Here is a 23290-nt window from a genome sequence, read left to right on the forward strand (position 1 = left end):
TGCCAGTAGAGTTATCATCAGTGTGCTTAAGATCAATACAGATAGGACAAACTCTGTGTACATGCCAGATTCAGTGTAGGTAGTGAAAAAGCTTTTTGTGACTTTCATAAATTGCAATATCCACAAACAAGAGATCCACCTCTAAGTCAAACTTCCTGCCTACAACAAAATCTCCTGTATCTGTAGAGAAAAAAAACCTTCAATCTCTATTTTCTGGATTGTCATGTTCTAGCAACCAAGATTAATCTATGTATAATGGGATGCAGATAAAGAAAGTCTCTACCTGTAGTCCATGGCTTTATGGTCCTGGAATATTTTGACCACTCAGTCCTGTGGAGGGAAGGGGAGGGTGTTAAGCTCTCAAACCGAATGCTTGCATGTTTCCCACCTGCTTGCTTTCCACACCTAGGTAACGAGCTGGGGCCTAAGTAATCCTATTTTGAAAAAATATTTCTTGTCAACATAGTGTTCTGTTTCAGGAATATCTGTATGGTTGCATAGCCCCACAACCCTTCTTCCCCATGCTACATACTGAAGGTTCTTAATTGATTTCTGTATGACAGAAAATAATAAATCCTTCGTGTAAGTTAACTGCTGAGTCACTGTACTTCATTTAACCTGTGGACTGCAGATATTAGGGGTTTTTTTTGTGCTCTGTAAATGGCAAAAAAAAAGTTACTTTCCTTTTTCATGTTTAGTAAACCTTCACTCCTTTTTCTCCTTTAAAGGAAAACATTGATTTTTCTTTGATTGTGTCATCAGAGAACAGGACAGTTGATATGTGTCTCAAGATCAACAATCAGTTTTCATATAAAAATACATAGAGAGGAAATACCTATGTAACAGTCCCACAAAATCAAACAATGCAGCTGATGTAGCACTTACAGGATATGGGCCAGGAAAGCACAAACACTAATTTGATTATAGATTTTTGCCTTGTCATAAATTAGTTATTCATTCAAATGCTTATGCCATTATCTTCATTATAGGGGAGTTCTAGTCACAAGATCTTTCTATTCTTGCCTAAGTGGGGTTCTGTAGTCTCCTTCCAGGAAATATTTGATATGCTGCCAGACTCAGCCCTGCTCATTCTCCCTCCTGCAACTTCACCTGTAAGTGAAATGCACTATGTAGTTATGTGGGAAAGAAATGCTTCTGAGATTTAAAGCTACGACTAGCCAAATGTCAGAAATTGTCCCAGCAGAGATAACTTCAGCTCATCAGATAGCTTTCCTCAGAAGCCCCTTTTGGGAAAGGGAACTACTGTGGAGAAGAATGCTCTGAAGGACACACGATTCAGAAAAATCTATTTTCTTTGAGTCCGAGCTCTACTTAATTAGTATTCTGACATTCAGGCTCAATAAAAGAGAACGCCAAGTCATAAAATACTCAAATGGTCTTGCAGAACAGACTTCTACCAGATTTGTCCCTTGGGCAGAGTCCCAGGGGCTCAGCATGTCCCACTGCATCAGACTTGTACAGGGAAGCATTAGGCCAGGGCAGCTCTCACACAGGACAGAATGTGGGGTCCAGGGTCCGTTCTGCTCAGAACAAGCCCTATTTTTATTTCAAAAACCAGCTACTGTCAAATATAAATGACAAGCAGAAATAATTTCTGGTATAAATATTTACCAATTGTAATTCAGACACATAATTTACACAAGTAAATGTATAACAACTGAAGTCAAAATACTGATTGGAAGCATTTTCTGTTAAGATCTGGGTTTCTCTCATTGTCCCACACTTATCCATCATTGTAATTTGATGCTTCTGGAATGATATTGTGAGTCTGGGAGTGTCAAACTTCACACACAGTAAGGGACAGAAGGTACTTATCAGGAGCCTAAATCCAGTATTTGTATTTCTTTGTAATTACATTTTTAAAAAGACGAAAATGAGGTTCATTTTTTCTATTTTAAAATGTCTTAAAAAGTTATTAAAAAGAAAAAGCTTTTACTAAAATATCTGATTATTGGCAAAAATAGCCATTTCAGAAGATAGTATGAGAAGCTAAACTCGTGCCTGGCTAAATAGCAGAGCTGGGTGCCAGTGCTTTTAATGGTTCAGCATCCCAGCTCTTCTTGACCATGTGGAAGTGTTATTTCCTCTTACATGATTAAGAAAGAACACACCCAGTATTTCTTTTTCACTGAAAGCGGTGCCGTCCTGTGAAACTTCTGTGTTTATTTTACTTCTATAGACAACAGCACTCGCCCACTACTCACGTTCCACCGAGCCGCGGGTTGGGCGCCGCGGGCTCCAAGGCGGGAAGGGCCCGGCTGAAGGGAAAGGGCCCGGCTGAGGGAAAGGGCCCGGCTGAGGGGAAGGGCCCGGCTGAGGGGAAAGGCCCGGCTGAGGGGAAGGGCCGGCTGAGGGGAAAGGGCCCGGCTGAGGGGAAAGGGCCCGGCTGAGGGAAAGGGCCCGGCTGAGGAGAAGGCCCCGGCTGAGGGGACCTCCAGGCCGCCCCTCGCTCCTGCCGGCGCTCCGCTGCTTTTTAATCAGCTCCTTAACGTGTCCGCGTGCTTCAAGCATCTCACCTCGGTAACCGGCAGGAATATTTGTCGTCTCTCTTTTCCCAGTCTGTTAAACCACTGAAAAAAAAAAAAAAATGACAGAGACTTGTGGGCAGGAGCAGACAAAGTGGATAACGACGGTCATTATGAGCACAGCTCTGCAGGTAGGATACCCCTTGTCAAGGCCAGCATCTGACTCACTAGGAAAGGCTGAAAGAATTTCCTATATTCTGCATATGGAAATATTTTATTCAGTGTCAATTAATACATTTTTTTCTGGATAACCCGGATATTAGTCTGAAGCTGCTTCTATTAAAATACTGGTTATTTTTGTGTCCAACTGTCTTTTCTCCTAGCTACTTCCATATGTTTGGTATTCTTGCCACCTGCTAGCCTGAGTTACACTGCTTTAGGATATTCTCCTGGCTCATCGTTTTTGCACTGCACTGATGCCTCTTTCAGTTTGCACTATAAATAATTCCATCAGAAATTGTGCTGAATTTTCTGAATTTCTCCCTAAATACTTTGATTATATCCTATACTGTATCAACATGGGGGTAGACAATTACTCTGTAAGTACAAAACTCAGTTTAAAATACTCAGTCTTACAGTTACTAATATATATTTTTATCTGTTAATATCAGAAGCCTTGACACGATCCCAAGTAAAACAAAAGGGTACGTCAAGGAGCAGGTAATTAGCTTCTGCAGCTGAGGCCAATTTCATGCCAGCTGGCAAGAATTTAGAGGCAAGAGAGCTTTGATTCACAAGCAAGGATGTCTTATGCTAGCTTGGCTGACAAGGTTATAACCCCATCTCCACTGTGTAAATGGGTGGGCCACATTGAAGTAATTTCTGAATTGTCTCAGTTTACAGCCTCTACTTACTTGCCTGCTCATTTTAGAATTTACAGGCTGTAAATTGTGCACATTTGTGCCATAATATGGTGGAACGTAATGGATGGTAGTGAATTTCATCAGCTGTACCTGGATAACTCACTCCTACCCCCAGCTCTGTTCAAAACTACTGCTCTTAGTAAGACTTCCTCATAAGCAAAGCAATGGAGGTAATTGAATACAGATCCAAGATGGCTTTTTGTCACAGCACATGTCACAGCTGAGACAGCCACAACACATGGAGTATCACCATACCATTTCAGAAACCTTTAAGCATTCACCCAAACAGAGCAACACCGTACCACATCAGAAGGCTTCCGGTGTCTGCCCATACAGAGCAACGTTACTTCAGAAGGCTGTAAGCTCTGTCCTTCTTGTTCTTTGTCCCAGCCTTTTATACCCCTCATGTTGATGCATTGCACCCGTGTGCCCTCTGGTCCCTTTGGTGGTTGGTCAGTGCACCTGGGCACTCCAGGTCTCATTGCTTTCAATGCTGGTCACCTGCTTCTCACAGCTGTGCCCACTGGGGATGAGGCTTGGCCCAGCCCCACTCCCAATTATCACAAACTGTGTACTTAAAGCTTTTCTGTATCAGTTTTGGTTATGAGCTATTATTTTCATGTAGATGTTATTTATATTTGTACATTAAATAATTCAGCAGTGGCTTTGAAGCTGAGATTATTTTTTTTTTTTGCAAAATGTAGCTAAACCTTACAAGCAGTTGCCACTGAGTGTACCCTTTCCAGACCAACTGAAAGCGTGACATTTCTGGTTAATGTCTCCTTCAAGGTTCACTTGCAATCCAGATTTTCTGTTGTACTCTTCCACTAAATCATGTCACTTCCCTATGTAAGCAGGCTGGCTGTGTTTTGGATGGGTAGGTGAAAGAACATGTTATTAGCTAAAATGTCTCAGTGATTTAACCTTTACTGTATGTGTGTTCGTGCAGCTTCTGTGGAACATACTGCAGAAATGCTTTTTGCAGGCTAAAAAATACATCCAAACACATTCCATTCTGTAGATGATTATGCTGCATAGTGCAGTGTTCTAGTTTTCCTGTGTGAATTGCATTCTGTCAAAAAGCTTTAAAGAAAATCATGTCCCATACAGAATTTCTGAATGATTTTCCAGCTGAGATGCTAACATCTGTGAAAATAATGCAGCCTAATTAACCAGAGTCATAGAAACACACTATATGATCCTCAGTTATGCAAATCCTCCTTTAGCACATCTTTCCAAAACAGAATGTAAAATGTTTGACCTTCTTTATGCATTATGCAAGAGTTTCCTAAGACAAACTGAACATACACATACAGAATTGTTATTCAGTGTTTGTAACTTCCAATCAAATGCTATAAAATTGATCAGGTTTAACATTCTAGTACTTTTTAAATTTTTAAGTGGGATGAAAAATACTTTTTCAACAACAGTGCCAAAGGTCTATCTACAGTGGTGCAGCTGATGCTTTAAGAATATTTCTAACCTGTTGGCTGAAAACTTTTCAAAATAACATTTTAAAATTTATTTAGGATCATGAAATTTCTACAGTTCTGCAGACGCAGCAACACCGAGTTCGATATTCAGAATCAGTGGAAACTGGATCTGTGATTTTTCCTCTTTCTGGTACAGTACTTTAAAGTTTATGCTTTTAAATAATAAAATTCAAAGAAGTACAGAGTCAGGCCAGTCATTGAATTGTGGGCTACACTAAACTGAATAAAATCTACCTTGTTGGGATGTTGTGCAGTAGTGTGTAAATCAGATAATGTTGGGGATTAAACACTTTACTTTTTTTTTTTTTTTTTTTTTTTTTTTTGTTTGGACATATAGAACATCTACATGAGATTTGGTGATCATCAGCTGAACTGCTTAGTAAATTTGTGTTATAACTGAGCAAACATGCTAAATGCCACTAACATGTAAACTGCCATCAAGATCTTTAGTATACATGGCTGTAAATGTAAGAGTGAACCAACACCTTTGGCTTTCAGCTTCCAAGTTGAATTTGCACAGCTGGTGGTAGCAGAGGAGGTGAGGAAAGGATTGAGTGGATTTGATTAGGAAATCACTTCAACTGTAAACATGAAATAGCCGTTTTCCCTTTTTAGAACAGAAGATGTTCTAGACACCTAGATGAGATATTTCCCTTTTCCTGAACTTTAATGACTAGCACATGTTGAGATAGCTCAGGTGTTAACCCTCCTAAACTCAACCTTCTTTACTTTCCCTTTCAGAACAACTTAAGTTGACAGAGCTTTAAGTTCATTTTTCATGGGAGACAGTTTTTTATAATTTTAAGATTTTACAACTGTTTATTTAATTTAGAAACAGGCCTTCCTGAGCTTTTCAGTCAGCCTTTGCATTTGCCCCAGATTCATTCCATTATAGCAGTTGCTTGTTCCTGAAGCATGTGCTTTCAAAGGCATTCAATGTGTCTACTTTCAGAAGATGGAATAGCTGGTGGGTTTTTGATGTCGTGGTAGAAAAATAACCTGAGATATTTGTAGTCTTATCTTAAAACTATTAGTCATCACTGGCCAAATCTCCCTGTCAGAGATGTGGAAATTCATTCATGCTCTGTTCTATTGTGTTTCAAACTAATGGTTGCTTTAAGAATTGTGCTTCCTGGTTTGTGGTGAGAATTTAATCCTGTTACTGCCATGACCTTTACACTGACAGCAGTTTCCTCAATAGGCATTGCATTTATGCTGTCAGACACTCAAGACTTCCTTATGACAGGGGAAGAAGAGTTTTCCAAAAGAATTCAGAAGTTCATAAACATCCATCGGAACAGCTTTTTGGTTTTGTCAGCTGCTCTTCATGGACCAGAAGAATGGAGCGTCATGTTCAGGATTCAGAGAAGGTATGATTTCAACATCAAACTGAACTTTATATTGCTAGGAAGAAATGAAATAGCAGTCTTGCATTTGGAAATATTATTTTAGGAATAAACAGGACAAAAGGCAATGGACAGAAACTGATGCACAGGAAGTTCCACCTGAACACGAGGAAGAAGTTCTTTACTCTGAGGGTGACTGAGCACTGCAACAGATTGCCCAGTGGAGTCTCCCTTACTGGAGATATTCCAACCATCTGGATGCAGTCCTGTGCAGTGTGCTCTGGGATGACCCTGCTTAAGAAGGGAGTTGACACACTGTGGTTCTTTCCAGTCTTACCCTTTGTGAATTATTTCAGGAATACACAAATTTTATTTTACTATTGGACTGTAAAGAATTATTTACAGTTTTTGTTTATTAATAGCAAATAAAAAGAATACCAACTGAATCAATCTGACATATCACAGGTAACAAAAGAGGATGTTCCTCAAAACATAGCAAATAAGATTCCTTTCAATCATTTTACAACTATTTAATATAATTATTTAAATTTTTTTCTCTTGAATTGGAAAATTAGACAACTTTCTTAGCTCTATAATCATATTTTCATTGTCATTTTCAAAACAGAGCAGGTAAGTTTATGTCATGAGAAAAAGCTTTATTGTAAAGTACAGATTTTTTACCAGCTTATAGAATGTTTACTTGGAACAGCATCCGTTACCCTGTGCTACAACAATTAAATAATCAATGTTATTTTACACTAAAAGTATAAAACGATATTAAAATTGGTTTGTTTAAAATTTTTATCTCTGATTTCTAATGAAGTCTGAAAACTTGCATATTTTAGTACAGACCAGCTGACAACAGTGATCAGACTTCCTCTATGCTTGTTGTCAGAACTATTTTCTTGTAGGTACAGTAGCCCTAACTGCAGTTGATTGTCACTCTTGGCCTCAAAAAAGCAGCTATGCTAATGAAGTCTTTGATCTCTACCTCCTTAAGTAACTAGCACCAGTTCCATTAAATCCTGGGCATACTGCCAAATGCTGATGAATAAAGAATGTATGAGATTCAATGTAAGAAATCTATTATCTGTTTGTGAAAATGTTGTAAATTTTCATGAGAGATTTTAAAAGTTCAGCCACCACTCAGCAAGACACCGTTATTCAGGTGATGGCAATGCTAATTCTCAATCTACTTTGTGGTTATGAACAATGGGGTTTGTACACATGCTGATCACTAAAATGTGATGGTTTGTAACTGTATTCCATTTGGCAAGTCAGTAGTTTTATTAAAATAATTTTATTTAATTACAAGCAATATCAAATTGATGTTGACAAGGAACAATTATATATATAAATGTGTGTATATATATATTTAAATGCATGTGCTTTTTTTACTACCTGGCAGCTTGAAGTTCTGCTACTGTTTTTAAATCACTGACTGAGCTTGTACTGGTGGGGTTGAAACTTGTGCCATGTTCTTTGGAACCACAAGCCACTTGATGGATTTGTTAAAAAACAAAGCCCCTTAGTATAGTCAGGTTGTCTTCTATTACTGCTTCTTTCTGCTTATCTATGGTTTTGCTGCAGCTGGGGAAGTGTTATTTTTTATTAACAAGAAAATTACAGGATTCTTGTTAACAACATGAACACTTTATGTAGAGTTGTGTATAGCATGGGGGAAGTGGGAGAAAAGTAATGTTTATCATCACAGCTTAAATAAGCATTTCACAAATAACCTTAGTACATCTGTATGATAAGTTTTAAATACCTTGGAGGAAAGGCCAGACGTGTTCAAATGGCCGGTATTCTGTTCACACAACACTAAATTTAGACCTGCTGTTATTGGAAGCAAAACTGTTTATATAGATTTTCTTGGATCTAGGTAAGTACATGTAATTGTTTCTTTGTTGCATTAGTTCATTCATGCTGTTTAGCCCATTCTAGTATGAGCAAAATTGCATCAATGGATTTCCCTAATCTCAAAATATAAATCCAACCCTTGTTCCTACATCACATTTTAGCAAAACTCACCAGGGACCCGAGTGCCTATGCTTAGAGGACAATTCCTGTAACATTTATTTTTGCTAATTAGAAGCAAGGGCAGACAAGTTCAGATGAGCTACCTTACCAGCAGGAGGGCTTAATGTGAATGACTCCAAGTCATCAGACAGATTGCAGGGAAGAACAGGTGGCAGGCACAAGGGGAGGTCACAGGGGACTATGCAACTGAGCAGCTGGGCACTTCATCTGCATTATTTAAATTCATTTTGGTTTTTAAAAATTCCTCATTCTTTGTTGTGAAGTCCTTCTCCTGTTTTAGCTCTGAGGCAGAAAGCAGCAAAGGTAACGTCATTGTCACAACACAAAGTGCAGTTCTTAGGGAGAGGCTCTGTGCTTGCCTAAGATTTGATGTCTCTCCTCCACAATCTCACTGAAAAACAACTCATGCTATTTTAAATCTTTTGATCCCCTTCTTAAGAATTAATGCATATTAATAACACTATTTATAGAAATAATTCATTTTAGGTTAAAGTATTGAGTGAACAAGTCTTTATATGAAAGTAGTGGAATTATCCCATTATTTTAATCGTGTCTGGAATACAGGTTGTTTTATTTACAGTACACTACAAAGATTTCATTCAAATTCTGAAGTATTTTTAGCAGTGTTTTTAGATACTTTGCTGTGTTCTGCCACAGCTATAAAAACAACCCGAATATTTTTTACTGCCACTGAGAAGAGCCTTCAGCAATATCACAGAAGAGAGTTTAGCTCTCTTTGAATGTACACATGCTTAAGAAGTGCTGATTGATTGTTGAAGAGACCTAAATAAAGAAATGAGCCCTTCCAAATCCCACCTAAATAAGTGGTACAGAAATGGGACAGATGGCTTTACAAACAGCATGAATGCTGCACTTGCCTTTCAGAGTAAAAGCAGCCTTCCCTGTAAGTAAAACTGCACACAAAAAAGCTGTTTACTTCATGTGGGAATGCTGTTTGTGTTTTATGGCATGACAAATTAAATACATATCCTAGAAGTAACCTTATTTTTTTTTGATGTGTAGATTCCTGGGCAGCAATTTACGTGTAATACCAGTTCATAATCCTGCTGAAACTGTTAAATTAATGCTAACTATGGCTAAGGTAAGTTCACTTGCATACACTTGAAAACATTAGTGTATTACTCAGGAAATGCCAAGAACTATAAAATACTTGGTTTTCCTTAATGGAACTTTTGAGGTTATACTGACCACACCATTAATACACTAAGGTAGGACTCGTGCTCTGATGCATTAGCTGAGTCTTTAAACTACTGCTAAAGGTAACTTAATAGATCTTAATAGCATCTAAGAAAAGAAAGTAGATATCTAAGAGCTTGTTTGGCACCTATTTACCATTGTTAAGTTGGGATGTCTTCACTTACTGTTAACTCCTGTTGAAATACTATCACCTGTGTACAACATTCCTGAACACCTACTTGAGAACACATGATTCAAATTTCACTGCTAAATAATTTTGCATTTCCACTATTGGAAAAATAAATGTTGACTATTCTATTACTTGAAAGTCACTGTATTCTAGTCATATTATTTTTCTTTCCTCTAAGGTAACTTCCAAGCCACAGGCAAATGATACTCGTTGCAAAATAGAAATGACAAAAGCCCAAATAATAGAGAAAAGTCCAGTTTGGAAAACGCTTCAGGAGTACCAGTCGCACTGTAATTAACTTAATATTTGGTTTTTTATTTATAAATAGTGGCTACATTTTAAACAAAATATAGAATGTTCCTAAAAATATAGTTACATTTCAAAAGACACATACAACATATGTATTTGGCATGAAAATTTGTATTAAATAGCTATACAGGGAAAAATATCAGACTTGATACCAAATGTGCTTTCCAGGGAGGGAAAAAAAGTATTTTAGCTGTACTATAGGAAAGTCATCCTTATTTTTAACTTGGTTCTGACCTTAGAGGCTCATCTGTTTATTAATAATTCCCAAAAAAATTTACTATATCTTAAGGAAAGCTGTAGAATTAAAGATAAGGATGATCAAAACAATTCAAAAATACAGGTATCCTTAAAAACAGCAGCTGTACGTATGCAACCTTACACTGTTTTTAAAATGTGTTACCTGTTATGTTACTAAACTCTAACATCTCATTTGGCTCAAAGTTGATGTGTTTTTCTTTAAACCTGGTTTCCTTTGCCACAGTGTTTTTACTATCTATAGATAGTATATTCTGTAGTGTTAGCTATCCGTACCTTACAGTCCTGTTTGCAAATAGAGAAGCTTGTTTGTCAACATGAAAATGTGCTAATAAAAATATCTTTTGCTTAAACAGGGCTTTTTAATTAATGGTTCTTCAATCACTTGATAAAAATTGTTGTAATTCACAACACCAATGAGCAACTATTACCCAACAAACTCTGAAAGTTAAAAAAAATAAATGCCTAACCATACCTCCTTGCCACAGAGAAGAATACACCTGGGGTTTTTTTAGTTTCTGAACTTTAGAAAAAGCATCAAATTCTGAAGAGGAGTAAACAGACCATATCTGCAAATCACATGCAACAAGAGCAAAAGTAAATAAAAAAGAACAGCAACAAGACTTTATGACGAGCAGCATTTGCAGTTCTTCTGGAGGCCACTCTAAATTGCTCTTCTTTAAAGGGCCATAGCCTCCCTTGCAACTGAAGTCTCATAGTCCAAATGATCTTGTCAGGAATATGTTAATTCAAACACTTCAGCTGCCTTAACTGTTTTCATCCATTACAGCTTTTGTTTTCACTTCTATGAGTTCTTCTACCCGAGCTAGAACACTTTCTATTAAGTCAAATGTGAAAAGAGCTGAGTGTAAAACCTGAAATGACAGGAAAGATTAGTGTTATTTTCATTGGATATTTTTTACCCATTTTACATTTACTTGTTTCCACATTGGGGAAAAAAAAATGTCAGTACTTCTAAGTGACTGAAGTGCAAACTCACTTGAAGCTGCATTCCAGTAGTCATGGCAGGCATCTTTTCCCCACTAACAGTAACAGAGCAAACTGTGTTAGAACTTTGTGCCTCTGTAGAAAAAAACGTGAAGAAACCAACATGACCCTCAGAATTAAAAGAATATTTAAAATATCAGCGTTTCACGACAGTAATTATTAAGAACAGAAATCTAGGGATTGATAAAACACGACGGAGGCTGCTGAACCTTAAGAGGAAGACAGAGTTGGATGATACCTTTATATAACACAAATGCCTACATTAATAAACAGGCAAGATCTGCAACTGGAACTAATTTTATAGAGCTCACATGCTCTTTTAAAGGAAAAATAAAATGTTATCTGGCCCAGTTTTGATACATTTTTAGTATTTCCACGTTCAGGGAGATAGGAGGAGTTTCTTTAGCTTGACTTAATGAATCCAGACATTAAATACTTATTTTATCAAGAAAAGGCTGCAGGCTTTTCTGTTTCAGACAGATTACTTGCAGCAGGCTAAACTGCAAGGACAGTCTGATAAATAAGGGGAAAACCTCTTACATTCAGACCACGTATTTGAAATTTAATGTAATGCTTACAAAGATTAAACGCAAAGGACGAAAGCTAAACCATTTACTGTTAGAAGTTAGATGTTCTTTCCCAAACCCAGATTTCTTAATACTTCGTAATAATAGGGACTTAAGAAAAAGCTTCCTGATTAATTTTGAAGGATTCCCTTTAGAGGCCCCACAGGTTGTCTTGAGAAAAAGTCCCCTTCCTTGCCTCATAAGTACATAGTTCGCAACAGAAGAGGATAAGACTAGGGGCAAAAAGTTGTATTGACATTTTTAGTAGCAGACACAAATTCCTTGGGCTATCTTAATTATACTGGAGACTACAAGGAACAGAGGATCTGACATACAGAGAGATTGCCTAAAGCAGCTATAGCTCTTGTTCCCTTTGCAATGTGTCTGCTTAACCCAGAGCAGAATCTGATTCTGTGTGTCAGATTAAAAAAATATAATGTACTTTAAAAAATGAATATAATGCTTCAGGCTTTAGAGAGCACTGTGACTTATTTCTTCTCTTGTTAACTCTCCTACACCTGGTATGAAATCTAAGGGTTATGTATTCAGAGAACCTTAATTTCTCCTTTGTAACACTAAAATCAAAAGTATAAATGCAGAACAAGTTCTGAAGGTCTTCATGTGACTATTCTATCAGTTTTCCATAAGATTTACAAGTGTGATGACAGATAAGTTCAGATTTTTCTGACCAGTTATGAAATTTTTAATACAGCAACTACTGCATTATTATTTGAAACTAGGAATAGTGGCAACAGTTAAATAAAAGCTGATCTATGCAGCATTCACCAGTTCCTCATTTCCAAAGGATTACCAAAGTTTCTAGATATGAACAAAGCTAAGAATAAAAAAAAACAACAAAAACTGACCTTTTCTGTTTTCTTTCTTATTTTTAATTTCTGCTTCATAATGTGCTTTTGACATATTGAGTCCTACACGCAGCGGCTTTAAGAAATTCTGCTCTATCTTGCCAAGTGTGGTCCACACACCAGTCTAGTCAAACAGAACAGAGATGGTTACAAAACAGTTTCAATGAAGCATTGCAATACTAAGCTTTTGAGCACAGGTTTTTTGACTAGTCTTTATAACATACACTTCTGTGGTGGGAGGAAAAGAGAAAAAAATAATTCAGAGTCATGCATTTAAGTATGAACAGCATTGTAATGGATATTTCAGCTCCTCTTCCTCTTCCCTACATTATTTGTTGATTGGCCGATGAAGCAGTCAAAAAAAAAGGGATGAAGAGGGAGGGAGGACATAGGCTGCTAACTGCAGCAAGTAAATGGCAGTTGTAGGCTCCTCTAAGATAATTCAGCAGTAAAACAGAACAAATATTTAAATTAACATTCCTGAATAACACTGAATTGTGATACCAAATGAGAGTTGTGATAAATATCATGCTTCCCAATTGTCTAGACTGCATTTTAAAAGCATTGTAGGAATGTTACTAGATATGGATATGCTACTCTCCCATCCTTCAGCACAGTAGCCACAGTGACAACAAAATCCCCCCCATCTGGACATGGGCAGAAAGAAGGACTTTACAGTAATGGTGTTCAGGAAGCAGGAGGTGCAAGGAAAAGATGCTCAAAACCAAGGCTGTTCAGGCTTACAGAAAGAAAATAAACTTGGTTTTGCTACAAGCTGCTATAGAAGGAAACAAATACACGGCAGCCTTTGTGTCTTTGGATACAGCAGTCATTTATATAACTCCTTTCTTCAGGCAGTATCCTCAAAGGGCAGAATAAGGACAATAAAAATAAGAATTTTCAATTTTAAATACAGTGAATCCACTGTGGATTGTGGAAAATTTCACCAAATTTTAATACTAGATGACACAGTTAATAGTTCAAAAAAGAACAGTAATTACTTCCACCAGAATGTGGCTTTAAAAATGAACTTTCTAGAAAAATACTTCTTTTTAAACTTGATAAAGAAAATGCTTGCTACACAGCAATCAAAATATCTGAACTGACATGGAAGGAGGCATTTTCTTTCTGCCTCACTTGCACTGTATGAAGAGAGACAGGGAAGAAGTCAAGAAGAACTGACAGAGGCTAAATTTAAGGGAAAATCTTCAGAAGATGTGATGCTATTTTTCCCTCAAACTGTATGGACATTCTTTTGCCAGGTACTAGACAGGACTGTTAGAGCAGCTGAGAGCTACTACATGTAGTTTTTTATTAATAATAAAAGAGGAATTTTTACTTTTCTTACAAAGCTATGTATTTACATGTAACCGAGGAGACCATTATGAGTACTTAAATAGCAATCACCCCTTAAATATGACAAAGAGATACAGTCTACCACTATTAACTAATTACATAAACAGTAAATTAGAAATGCACCCACTGAAAGCTATTTTTGCTTTTCATTTTCATTACTGTTTCGGCAATCAACACTGGTTATTTTACTGTTATTCTAATCAGATTAGTAACATTATTGGGCACTTAGAAAATTTACTCCTAGATCTCAAACTAGTCTAAAAGTAGATCCAGTTTTTTTTCTGTACTTTAGAAACCAGAAAATGATATTATTGTATTATTATTGCTATAAAGATGTCCAGTTGGTGTTTTGAGGGATACTGGCAAATAAATAAGCAAAAATAACAATTTTTTTGTGTGTAGGAATACTTGTTGGGTATGTGATTTTTCTGGTGACATACTCTATGGTTATGGAGATAGATCACAGTTCAACAGGCAGAGTAAGAAGATTAGTTTGTTTATAGGAACAGTATATATGCAAACAATTTTATCAAAACAAAGGAACATATCACATTTTTCCTAATGTCTTAATAGAAGCATCGCTTCTGGGGAACAAACCATTGCAAAGAAAAATGCAAAACCCACGTGTTTTGAATGGATAACAGTGTTCATGTGACTCCACCTCTCAACTAATCAATAATTTTCAAATCAAATAGTACATACTTGATTGTCACTTTCACAATCCTTAATGACTAAGTATCTCAGCAGATTCAGTGATGCCATAATCCTGTGAATTACAAACATACAGATACCTATTACCAGGATCATAATTTTAATTGTCCATTAGCCAGACATGCTAGAGTAGATGCTGGAGTATCCATTTGTACAAAAAGCAACAACCCATCTGTTGAGCCGTACAGCTCCATCTAGAGCACCAGTGTGTAGTGATGCCATACAACAATTCACACTTTGCAAGCAAAACTGAAACTTTTCAGATTGCAGAAGGCTGGTGATTGTGAGGGAAAGAGTCCCCTCCAGAGACAGAACCTTATCACAGAATTTATAATATGTATCACTGGTGGTCCAAAGTTGATTTGAAACTAGTGTGACAATTTTCTTTATTACTGTACTGAATTTTTACTTTGAGCGTGCTTTTTAAAATTTTTTTTTTTTGCTTTTGTTTTACCATACTTTTGAGCAGAGATTATTAATTTTTTTTTCCAGACACCAAGTACAGTTAACCATCATACTTCCGGGTTTTTTTAAGCAGTATGTGTCCATCTGGACATTATCTCCCCACTGATTTACAAGCCCAAGCATCATCATATTACTTATACAGGAAGACCTACCCTATATACACAAGATATTTTTCAGACACATTTAAGTTTTGTTTTTTTTTTTAATTTTTAAATTATTGTTAAATTAAAACAGCAATTAGTTACTGTTCAGATGGATCTGCAATCCTACCCATGAGATAATCTGTGAAACTGCCTCAAAGATGCCTTGCATCGTAGGTTGCATCTAATTATTATTCCCCTGTATCATATTAGACCCACACCACATTACTTTTATTCCTTCAACTGCTTCTACAGAGAGCTGACAAACCATACATTCCTGAGGAAACAATGCTTTATCCATTAGTTACACAATTTCATATCTGAATTCTTACATCCCTGGGGAATGGAGGAGGACATCCTTTTTTATTGTTAAAAATTAATGTAATGGCATTGTGACATTCTTCTATGCAGAGCTGGTTACACTAAGTGACCATTTCAATTTCTAGTTCCAAAATCTTAAAATACATTGATGTTGTCACCTCATTAATTACATGACAGCATACATAGTTGTAGTAAGGTAGTTTAAAGTCTTTTTTAATAATGAAGGAAGAAGAGCTTTTAATTGTGATTACAACTCACCTGTCTGAGTTTTGCAGAAGATCAGTCTCGGCACCTTCTGGAAGTGAAAGTACTAAATCTAGAAGGGAGATCAGATGATGTCCTGTAAACCAAATGCTGTCATACTCCTTCTAAAATAAAATACAAAAATTTCAGCTGAGTGCAAAATTTAGGTCTTAAATACTGTAACAATAACTTGCATAAAACAGAAAAGTTCAAAAAAAAACTCAAACACTGTAGGAAATGTTTTCTAATCTTGACCTGTGAGTGAAGTACACAAATCAGCCTCTTCATATTTTAAATTTTTTTGTCTTTTTGACAGCCAGGAAAGAAATGGAAGAAATGTAGTTAAGAGAATTCTGAAGCTGCATAATAAAAAGTTAATAATTTATTTTTAATTGATTTTCCCAACTTTTCTGGTATAATAAATATAAGATATGAGATTAAAATGGCTTTGCTCTAGCCCAGCCCTTCCTGATGGATGTATCATTTGCAAAGCACTCAAAATAACGCTGACTGTCATCATAAAAGAAAAGAAAGAATTAATAACTCTATCTGAACTGTAATATTTGAATTATATCTTAAAAATTAGGAACTATGGGGTAAAACATTATACTGAGCAATTCCACTTTAGGAAAGAAATTTATTTTCAAGCACAGAAAAGGTAGTAACTTCTTAGAAAAATACAATTAAGATAGTGCAATTAAAAATACAACTGTAAAATTATAACCTAAATATGCATAGACAGAAAAAGCCAAAGTAATGTTTTTACTAAAATTTTCTAATCTATGTGTATTTTCAAAGTGGATTTTTTTAATGTATCACTCAAAGTTTAAGTTGTAGACATTTTCTCAATATCATACTGATAGAATTTTGAGACGACATCTTGGTTTGTATTGGTAACAGCCTCACCGTTAATGCTAAGTGAATCTGATCTTTTATATTTTTAATAATGTATCCTTCCACACCAGCATGGTTGCTTGTCTTCAGTAAACACCTTCAAACAAACAAAACAAAGATATAATCTCTTTAAAGCTGCCATAGAGTTAGCTCAAAACTTAGGTAACATTTGCTAAGTTGTAAAACTCCCACAGAAGAACAGTATGACTATGTAACCTTTAAATAAGACAGCTAATTTTACATGAGGCGATTGAAATACATTATTTATCAAAACATTAATATAGTAAAATTAATACTATCTGGCTTATCAGATGGAAATTCTGTCAGAGATCAATGTATGGATGCAATTTAGCTGCACTAAGGCTGATATTACACAATCTACAGTAACTTGGATGCATACCTGAATAATGTGTATTTCCCCTCTGTATCAAACTTGTCTATTAACAACTGCAAAATATGTAAACTCTTCTTTCTCTAAAGAAAACAGAGATGTTTATCAGATATATCTTTAAAAAATTAATTCAGCATTCAGAATCCAAGTGATTCTGTAGGCCACTTAACATACCATATGCTCCATGGGACATAGGGTCATAATTTTCACCAAATCCTGCAGTCAGAGAAAGTAAATACAATTTATAATTATATACAGATTATTATGTTACATCACACTGACTAAAATCTACTCAAGACTTTAAAAAATCAAATCAAACAAAAAACCCACAGCACACTTGGGAATGTCCAGGGAATAGAAGATTCTCATCAGAGAAATTCATGCTTGCTTCAATGGCCCAAATACCAGGGCTGATCTGCAAGAGCACTACTCTTGTGCTGCTGCTTCCAGGTAAAAATGTAGCCAAGCAGAAGATTGGCAAGGAGGAGACAAAAACAAGCAAGCACCACCTTTCAACTAAGATCTGTGCCCACCTGCTTCAGTGACCTGTATATACACTGGGTGTATTTTAATTGTCACTGGAACTTCATGCTGCAGCAGGTAGAAAAGACAATCAATCCTGTATAGCAAGACACTGGAGGTTTCAATTTAACAGCATGGCTGTATAAAGGTCCAGTAAGATGCCCTCTTCTCAAACACCTAGATGACAGCTAGGTATTTCTAATCAAACTTTTAGGTTATTTCTAATCAAACTCTGAGGAGTCCTGTATACTGTTTCTTATTACCTGAGGTACATTAATAAAGTCTCTGAATTCTAAATAGTGATGCAGAAGGCTGTTATCTTCCATTCTCAATAAACAGCTCTCAAACAGATCCTGCAGGTGTGGAAAAGAAAAGGAAGATGCCAACAGTATGTGCATATACAGGACATTAATTTATCAGCTTAGCAAAAACAGCCTTCACTCATAAATACTCATTCAGATATTGCAAATTCCAAGCAGCTGCATTTATAAGTGATAGCTGTAATTTAAACATTTACACAGATCTGTAAAGTTCAATAGATACAGGTATTTGTAAGACTGAAGAATACTTAATTAAGCCTCAAATTATTTCTGTAACTATCATCTGAATTATCAGTTATACCTCTCTAAGAAGGAGAAACAAAAATGTTACCATTCCTTACACTGAAAAAATAAAACATCCTAACATCGAAAATTTAATTTAAAAAAAACAACTTACTAGTCCTTTAGATAATACAGATTCTTCTGTTCTAGAAAAAAAACAGATTTAAGTTGTGAATTAAAAAGACAGTTGATATTTCCGAAGAAATAGTAGAACAGATATCAACAAGAACTTGTCCCTCAACAATTTTCATACAATTTTTTAAATATAGAATCTTTATTACTCTACCCAAAGATTTTTAGAATAAACTTGCTGATGACAAATTGAACATTAGGCTCATCTCTTCGCAGTCAGAAATTATTTTTTTCCCCTTAGTATTTATACGTGCTCAAAAGCAGTGTCATCTCCCACAGGTACTGAGATGTTGATTACCAAGGAAAGTGAAATGGTAAGCAGTCAGAATAGGAAACTTGCCTTCCATAGCAGTGCTAGGGGCTATTTGGTAACACTGCTGCTTATGGAAGGTGAAATAATCACAACATATAGTAAAGTTTGGTTTCCTTTAGAAAGCCTGACCTTTAATAATTTTGCATATCATGTCAGAATGCATTCAAATAAATATTTTCATAATAGTTGCCTTTGGTAATAATTGTTATAGACGGGCAAGTAAGTATACACTGTAATTATTCTGCATGTGTTTAAACTACTAATTTTACATTTTCATAATAAAGTTTCTAAAAATGGTATCACAATACAAGATGAAAACAATACATAAGTGTTTAGACTACTGCTTTTCAATAAGAGATGCCATCTTGTAGTGAAACTTGTCATTTTAATGTTCCAACTTATAAACCTCCTCTGAACTTATCTATATTTCAAATTTGTTTTTATGCATTACAGTAAAAGATCACACAGACTATTTAGACCTGCAAATTCCACAAACCCTACCTTTTCAGCAGCATTTCAATATGTGCCATATTGCACAGCAGAAGGTATGAAGGACTAGAAGAGAAGAATCCAGTTACATTAAACTGCATAAGCCGTATACATTTGCATATAATTAATATATTTGACAGGATTCGTATTCTTTTAAAAAATTTAAATCTCATTCAAAAATTATTGATTTTTAAATAGACAAAAAAATTTTAAGTCAAATCACTCTCAAGAACTCTTATAGGGAAACTGTCTATAGATATGTAAATGAACAATTAATACACGTTAATTTTCAGCATGTGACTAATCACAGTAGTTTCTTTGAAAGGACATCTCATCTAAAATTAAACTACACTAGACTAACCTGCAGGAGTATGTTCTTTATATAACATAAGTTACATAAAATATAAATGCATAAATATTGACATAAAATTACTACTACTGAAATGTAGTTTTCATTCATAACTATTCATAAATAAAGTTCTCTTCCACTCAGAAAGAATCTTCAAAGTACAGGCTTACAATAAGCAAGAAAGAATGATTCTTACCTAAAAACCACTGGAAAGCATTCAACACCAAAATGCTGAACAAACACCAGATATGACAGACTCGCCAAAGAATCAGCAGAATTCTTTCGCTCTATGTCTGAAAACTCCTGATTCTCCCAGTGTGGACTTTTGCCTTTATGATGTACAAACACTAATGGTATCAATTCTCCGATATGCCACAAAATGTCCTAAAAAATAAAAACAGATTTTCTATAGGTGCCTCTAAAATAACTGTATGCCAATTCAGTTTTAAAGCTCTAACTGTATTTACATACATTCTCTTGTACAGCATGCATATAAATTAATATAAATGTTATGTTTGTAATATATAAATTAATATACATATGTGGTATTTATGATATATGCACAAACACGCACAAAAAATCTAGAGGAAAAATAACTAGTGTTAGAAAAATGTTGCTAAGATAGCAAAGTCAAACACACACGAGTTAGCAAAAGAGAGAATGAAGACCATCTGCAAACTCCTAGTTCAGCTTCCTTATCCTCAGTGAGTAACAACAGATTCATGAAAACATTATGTTACAAAATCTCTGTTTTTTTCAGATCACAGAATACTCAGTATTTTGGTTTTTTTCTCACTAATCAATATGACACACAATGTTTAGCTGCTAAAGGCAAGCCCTGATTTCAAGATAGATTTGCTTTGTATGACCTTTCTTTCCCATGATGCACAACACAGGGAACACCTGACATTTGTACATCAGAAATACTACAGTGGTTACCCCCTCACACCCTTCACGTGGCTTAGGACATAGTGTAACTCCTCTTGTACATATTACAGAGAAATGGGGAGATCAAGGTCAGCTCACTATTCTGGAGTTGTCCAAACCCAACATCCAGGATGGCACATTTTGGAAAATTAGCATTATGCAAGGTATCATACAGTCTAAGCATGACTTGCTGACCTTAACTTCAGCTCTCACTACTTAAAGCTATAAATAGAAGTTTATTGAGAAAGAGAAGAAAAGAAAATTAGCATTAAAAACATGGTTTCAGACTGTGCCCAACAGGATATATCTTACACAGCCCATTAAGTCACCCCACTAACCAATACAGAAATCAAAATAATCACTACAACAAGTTAGAGGCAATTGTGAACTAGACCACTGGTTCTGCACACATTGTAATTCATTTCCACTGCACTCACTATAATTTCAGTTGCAAAGTGCCGAAAAGGATGTTCTTCAATGCCCTCAAGCTGTTCAAGCTGAGCTGTCAATAGTGGGTATTTCAGGCTTCTCATACAGCTGAAAAAGAAAGGGGTGGAATAAATCACCAATACAATCATAAATACAGACTGTGATAGTGTCACTGATGACCAAGAATAATGCCTATATTCATATCAGCTGCTGCTATTCAAGGTATTCCAAGGAGAATAAAAAAATAAAAACCCAACGTCTCCTGTAGAAGCATTACTTAGACTTCACCTCCAGACTATGATTAATCTCACTGTTGGAAATTTGAGGAACAGAGGAATATCAACTCAGCTTCACAATGCAGCAACTAATAGTTCTTTACCGTTTCCCTCTACTAAACAGAAAGCATACATATATAAAATCCATTTAGGGGTTCTTTGTCAAAATACCACATTAGTTAGATATATGTTGGCAGCATTATAAAACACTAAAATATTATTTATTTGCTGCCTATATAATAAATGTCTACTATTCATTTTGTTAAGTTACAGGAATATATAGCACAGACATAAAATGCTCACAATTTTATTAATTCTTCTTTCAGCTCCATGTCATTGTATTCTGATGACTTTTCCATATTTTTAACAACTTCATTCACAAAAGGTTTAGCAAAGTCCACCACTGCATTACAACATTGACAGAGACCAAGTTTGTCTTCTTCAATTTGTTGTTTTGTATAAGGTACAGGTAAGGGAGTGAGCTGATTCATAATCATGGCCAATGACAAACCCACTGAGTAGGCCTTCTTGTTCTGAAGTTTCAAAAGCACTGAGGGAAAGAAAATAAAGACAAAAAGAAGAGAGAACATTTTGAGACATTAAGTTATCGCTTACTTAGAAGAGGAAAACATGAAGAAAAACAATGTGACTAGGTAAGGAAACATTTTGTTTTCAGGGAAGGAGAGCAACTGATACCTGAAATCACATGAGCAAATCCAGCAGGATTAAACATCATCACCTAGTTTAATCACTGTAGTTAACATGGCCATGTATTTGCAAATAACAAATATTAAATCTGTCCTGCATTTCAATGTTCTTCCTTTCTCCACAGCACCAGGATTAGGACTGACAAAAAAAAAATCTGTTTTTTAGAACTGGGCTAAGTGAAATGATACATATCTGACCAAGAAAATGCATTTATTACTTGACTTCTTCTGTGCTTAGCAAAACCAGAGACAATAGCCCAGCTTTTCTGCTGAGAACTGACTCTGGTTTTTACTCCATGGCAAAAATAACAGACACTCTCCCAGACTGAGGAAGCAGAACCAGAGGCTCTCCACTTTAACTGGACCCAGTGAAGACTAATTGCAGATTGGCTATCCAAAAAAACATATATTTATCTTAAATATGTTAAATATGTTAAATTCTAACATAATACAATAACATATCCTGGAGATTGCTACAATCAGACTTCAATTTGATACACAATACTTAATTTCCTCTCATATAAGAAAACAGAAACTACTGCTTGTTACCCACTTAGAGTGGCCACACCCAACATTTTAAATTTTCATATGTAAGTCAGAATAACACTCCTCCCCTCACCAATAAAGTATTTCAACATGCTTCAATCAAAATTATACTTTTATAGTATAAAAACATAGAATTGCATATTTTAAAAATCAAATAATGAAGAATTTCACAAATCCATGTGATTTCCTATTTCTGCAACAACAGTAGGATTGCTTTACACCTCTAAATAAAACTGTCATAGGACCACATTCTTGTAAATGATGAAAAATAGCTGAACGCTGCTTTTTCAACTACTGCTATTAGTTCCATCAGAAATGTTTTTTAACAGGCCAATATAAGCATGAAATTTATGCCTTGTGTTATGTTGCAAAATATAATGGACAGTAAAGCTTGTCATGACTGATTTATTCTGAAACCATTCCAGCAAAGGCTAAAATAAAATGATAAATAAATGAGAGAATAATTTAATTCAGAAATTACATGATAAACTTAATCCCACCTGTCTGCAAAGGCTGAAGCAATAACATAACAGTTTGACACACTTGCTCTCCAGAGGTCTGCTCAATCTGCTCAAGTAAACCCAAAAAAAGTTCCTTTGGATTGCAGAGCTGCAAGAGAGGAACAATGTGTATTTTTAAATAATCATGGTCATAATAAAAAAAAATAAATCACATGCAATACAGAAGTTCCTGAATGTCAAGAGAGAAGATCTGAACATCCAAGATAAGATTTAAGAAAACAAATATGAAACAGTAAGTACATGCCTACAATTAACATCTACTGTAGAGCATACCT

The 23290-nt window shown here is 35.6% G+C and overlaps 2 protein-coding genes across 5 annotated transcripts in view; one reads left to right on the forward strand and one right to left on the reverse strand.

The window, feature by feature from the left end:
- C8H1orf146 (chromosome 8 C1orf146 homolog) lies at nt 1-10492 on the forward strand. Its single transcript, XM_041717794.2, has 5 exons — nt 1-2677; nt 4939-5032; nt 6104-6272; nt 9315-9393; nt 9857-10492. Exons 1-5 carry the CDS (start codon nt 2609-2611, stop codon nt 9974-9976), a joined length of 531 nt encoding a protein of 176 aa, XP_041573728.2. The 5' UTR covers nt 1-2608; the 3' UTR covers nt 9977-10492.
- Nucleotides 9973-23290, reverse strand: part of GLMN (glomulin, FKBP associated protein) — an 18021-nt gene continuing 4703 nt past the window's right edge. For all 4 annotated transcript variants that reach the window (XM_030278621.4, XM_030278619.4, XM_030278622.4 and 1 more), the window contains exons 5-19: nt 22995-23103; nt 21545-21791; nt 20975-21074; nt 19807-19994; nt 19274-19327; nt 18443-18473; nt 17989-18078; nt 17378-17419; nt 17213-17286; nt 16825-16909; nt 15934-16043; nt 14741-14804; nt 12683-12806; nt 11243-11325; nt 9973-11117 (exon numbers count right to left, since the gene is read on the reverse strand). In XM_030278621.4, coding sequence (XP_030134481.4) covers nt 11010-11117; nt 11243-11325; nt 12683-12806; nt 14741-14804; nt 15934-16043; nt 16825-16909; nt 17213-17286; nt 17378-17419; nt 17989-18078; nt 18443-18473; nt 19274-19327; nt 19807-19994; nt 20975-21074; nt 21545-21791; nt 22995-23103 — 1509 coding nt within the window. In that variant the 3' untranslated portion in view covers nt 9973-11009. The remainder of the gene's footprint in view (nt 11118-11242; nt 11326-12682; nt 12807-14740; nt 14805-15933; nt 16044-16824; nt 16910-17212; nt 17287-17377; nt 17420-17988; nt 18079-18442; nt 18474-19273; nt 19328-19806; nt 19995-20974; nt 21075-21544; nt 21792-22994; nt 23104-23290) is intronic.

Source organism: Taeniopygia guttata, chromosome 8 (genome assembly GCF_048771995.1).
Source record: "Taeniopygia guttata chromosome 8, bTaeGut7.mat, whole genome shotgun sequence".
In the NCBI taxonomy this organism is placed as follows: Eukaryota; Metazoa; Chordata; class Aves; order Passeriformes; family Estrildidae; genus Taeniopygia; species Taeniopygia guttata.

Coding starts and splice junctions, on each gene's coding strand:
- C8H1orf146 (XM_041717794.2), top strand. CDS start 2,609: ATGACAGAGACTTGTGGGCAGGAGCAGACAAAGTGGATAACGACGGTC. Junction 2,678..4,938: donor TTATGAGCACAGCTCTGCAG/GTAGGATACCCC, acceptor AAATTTATTTAG/GATCATGAAATTTCTACAGT. Junction 6,273..9,314: donor ATGTTCAGGATTCAGAGAAG/GTATGATTTCAA, acceptor TTTGATGTGTAG/ATTCCTGGGCAGCAATTTAC.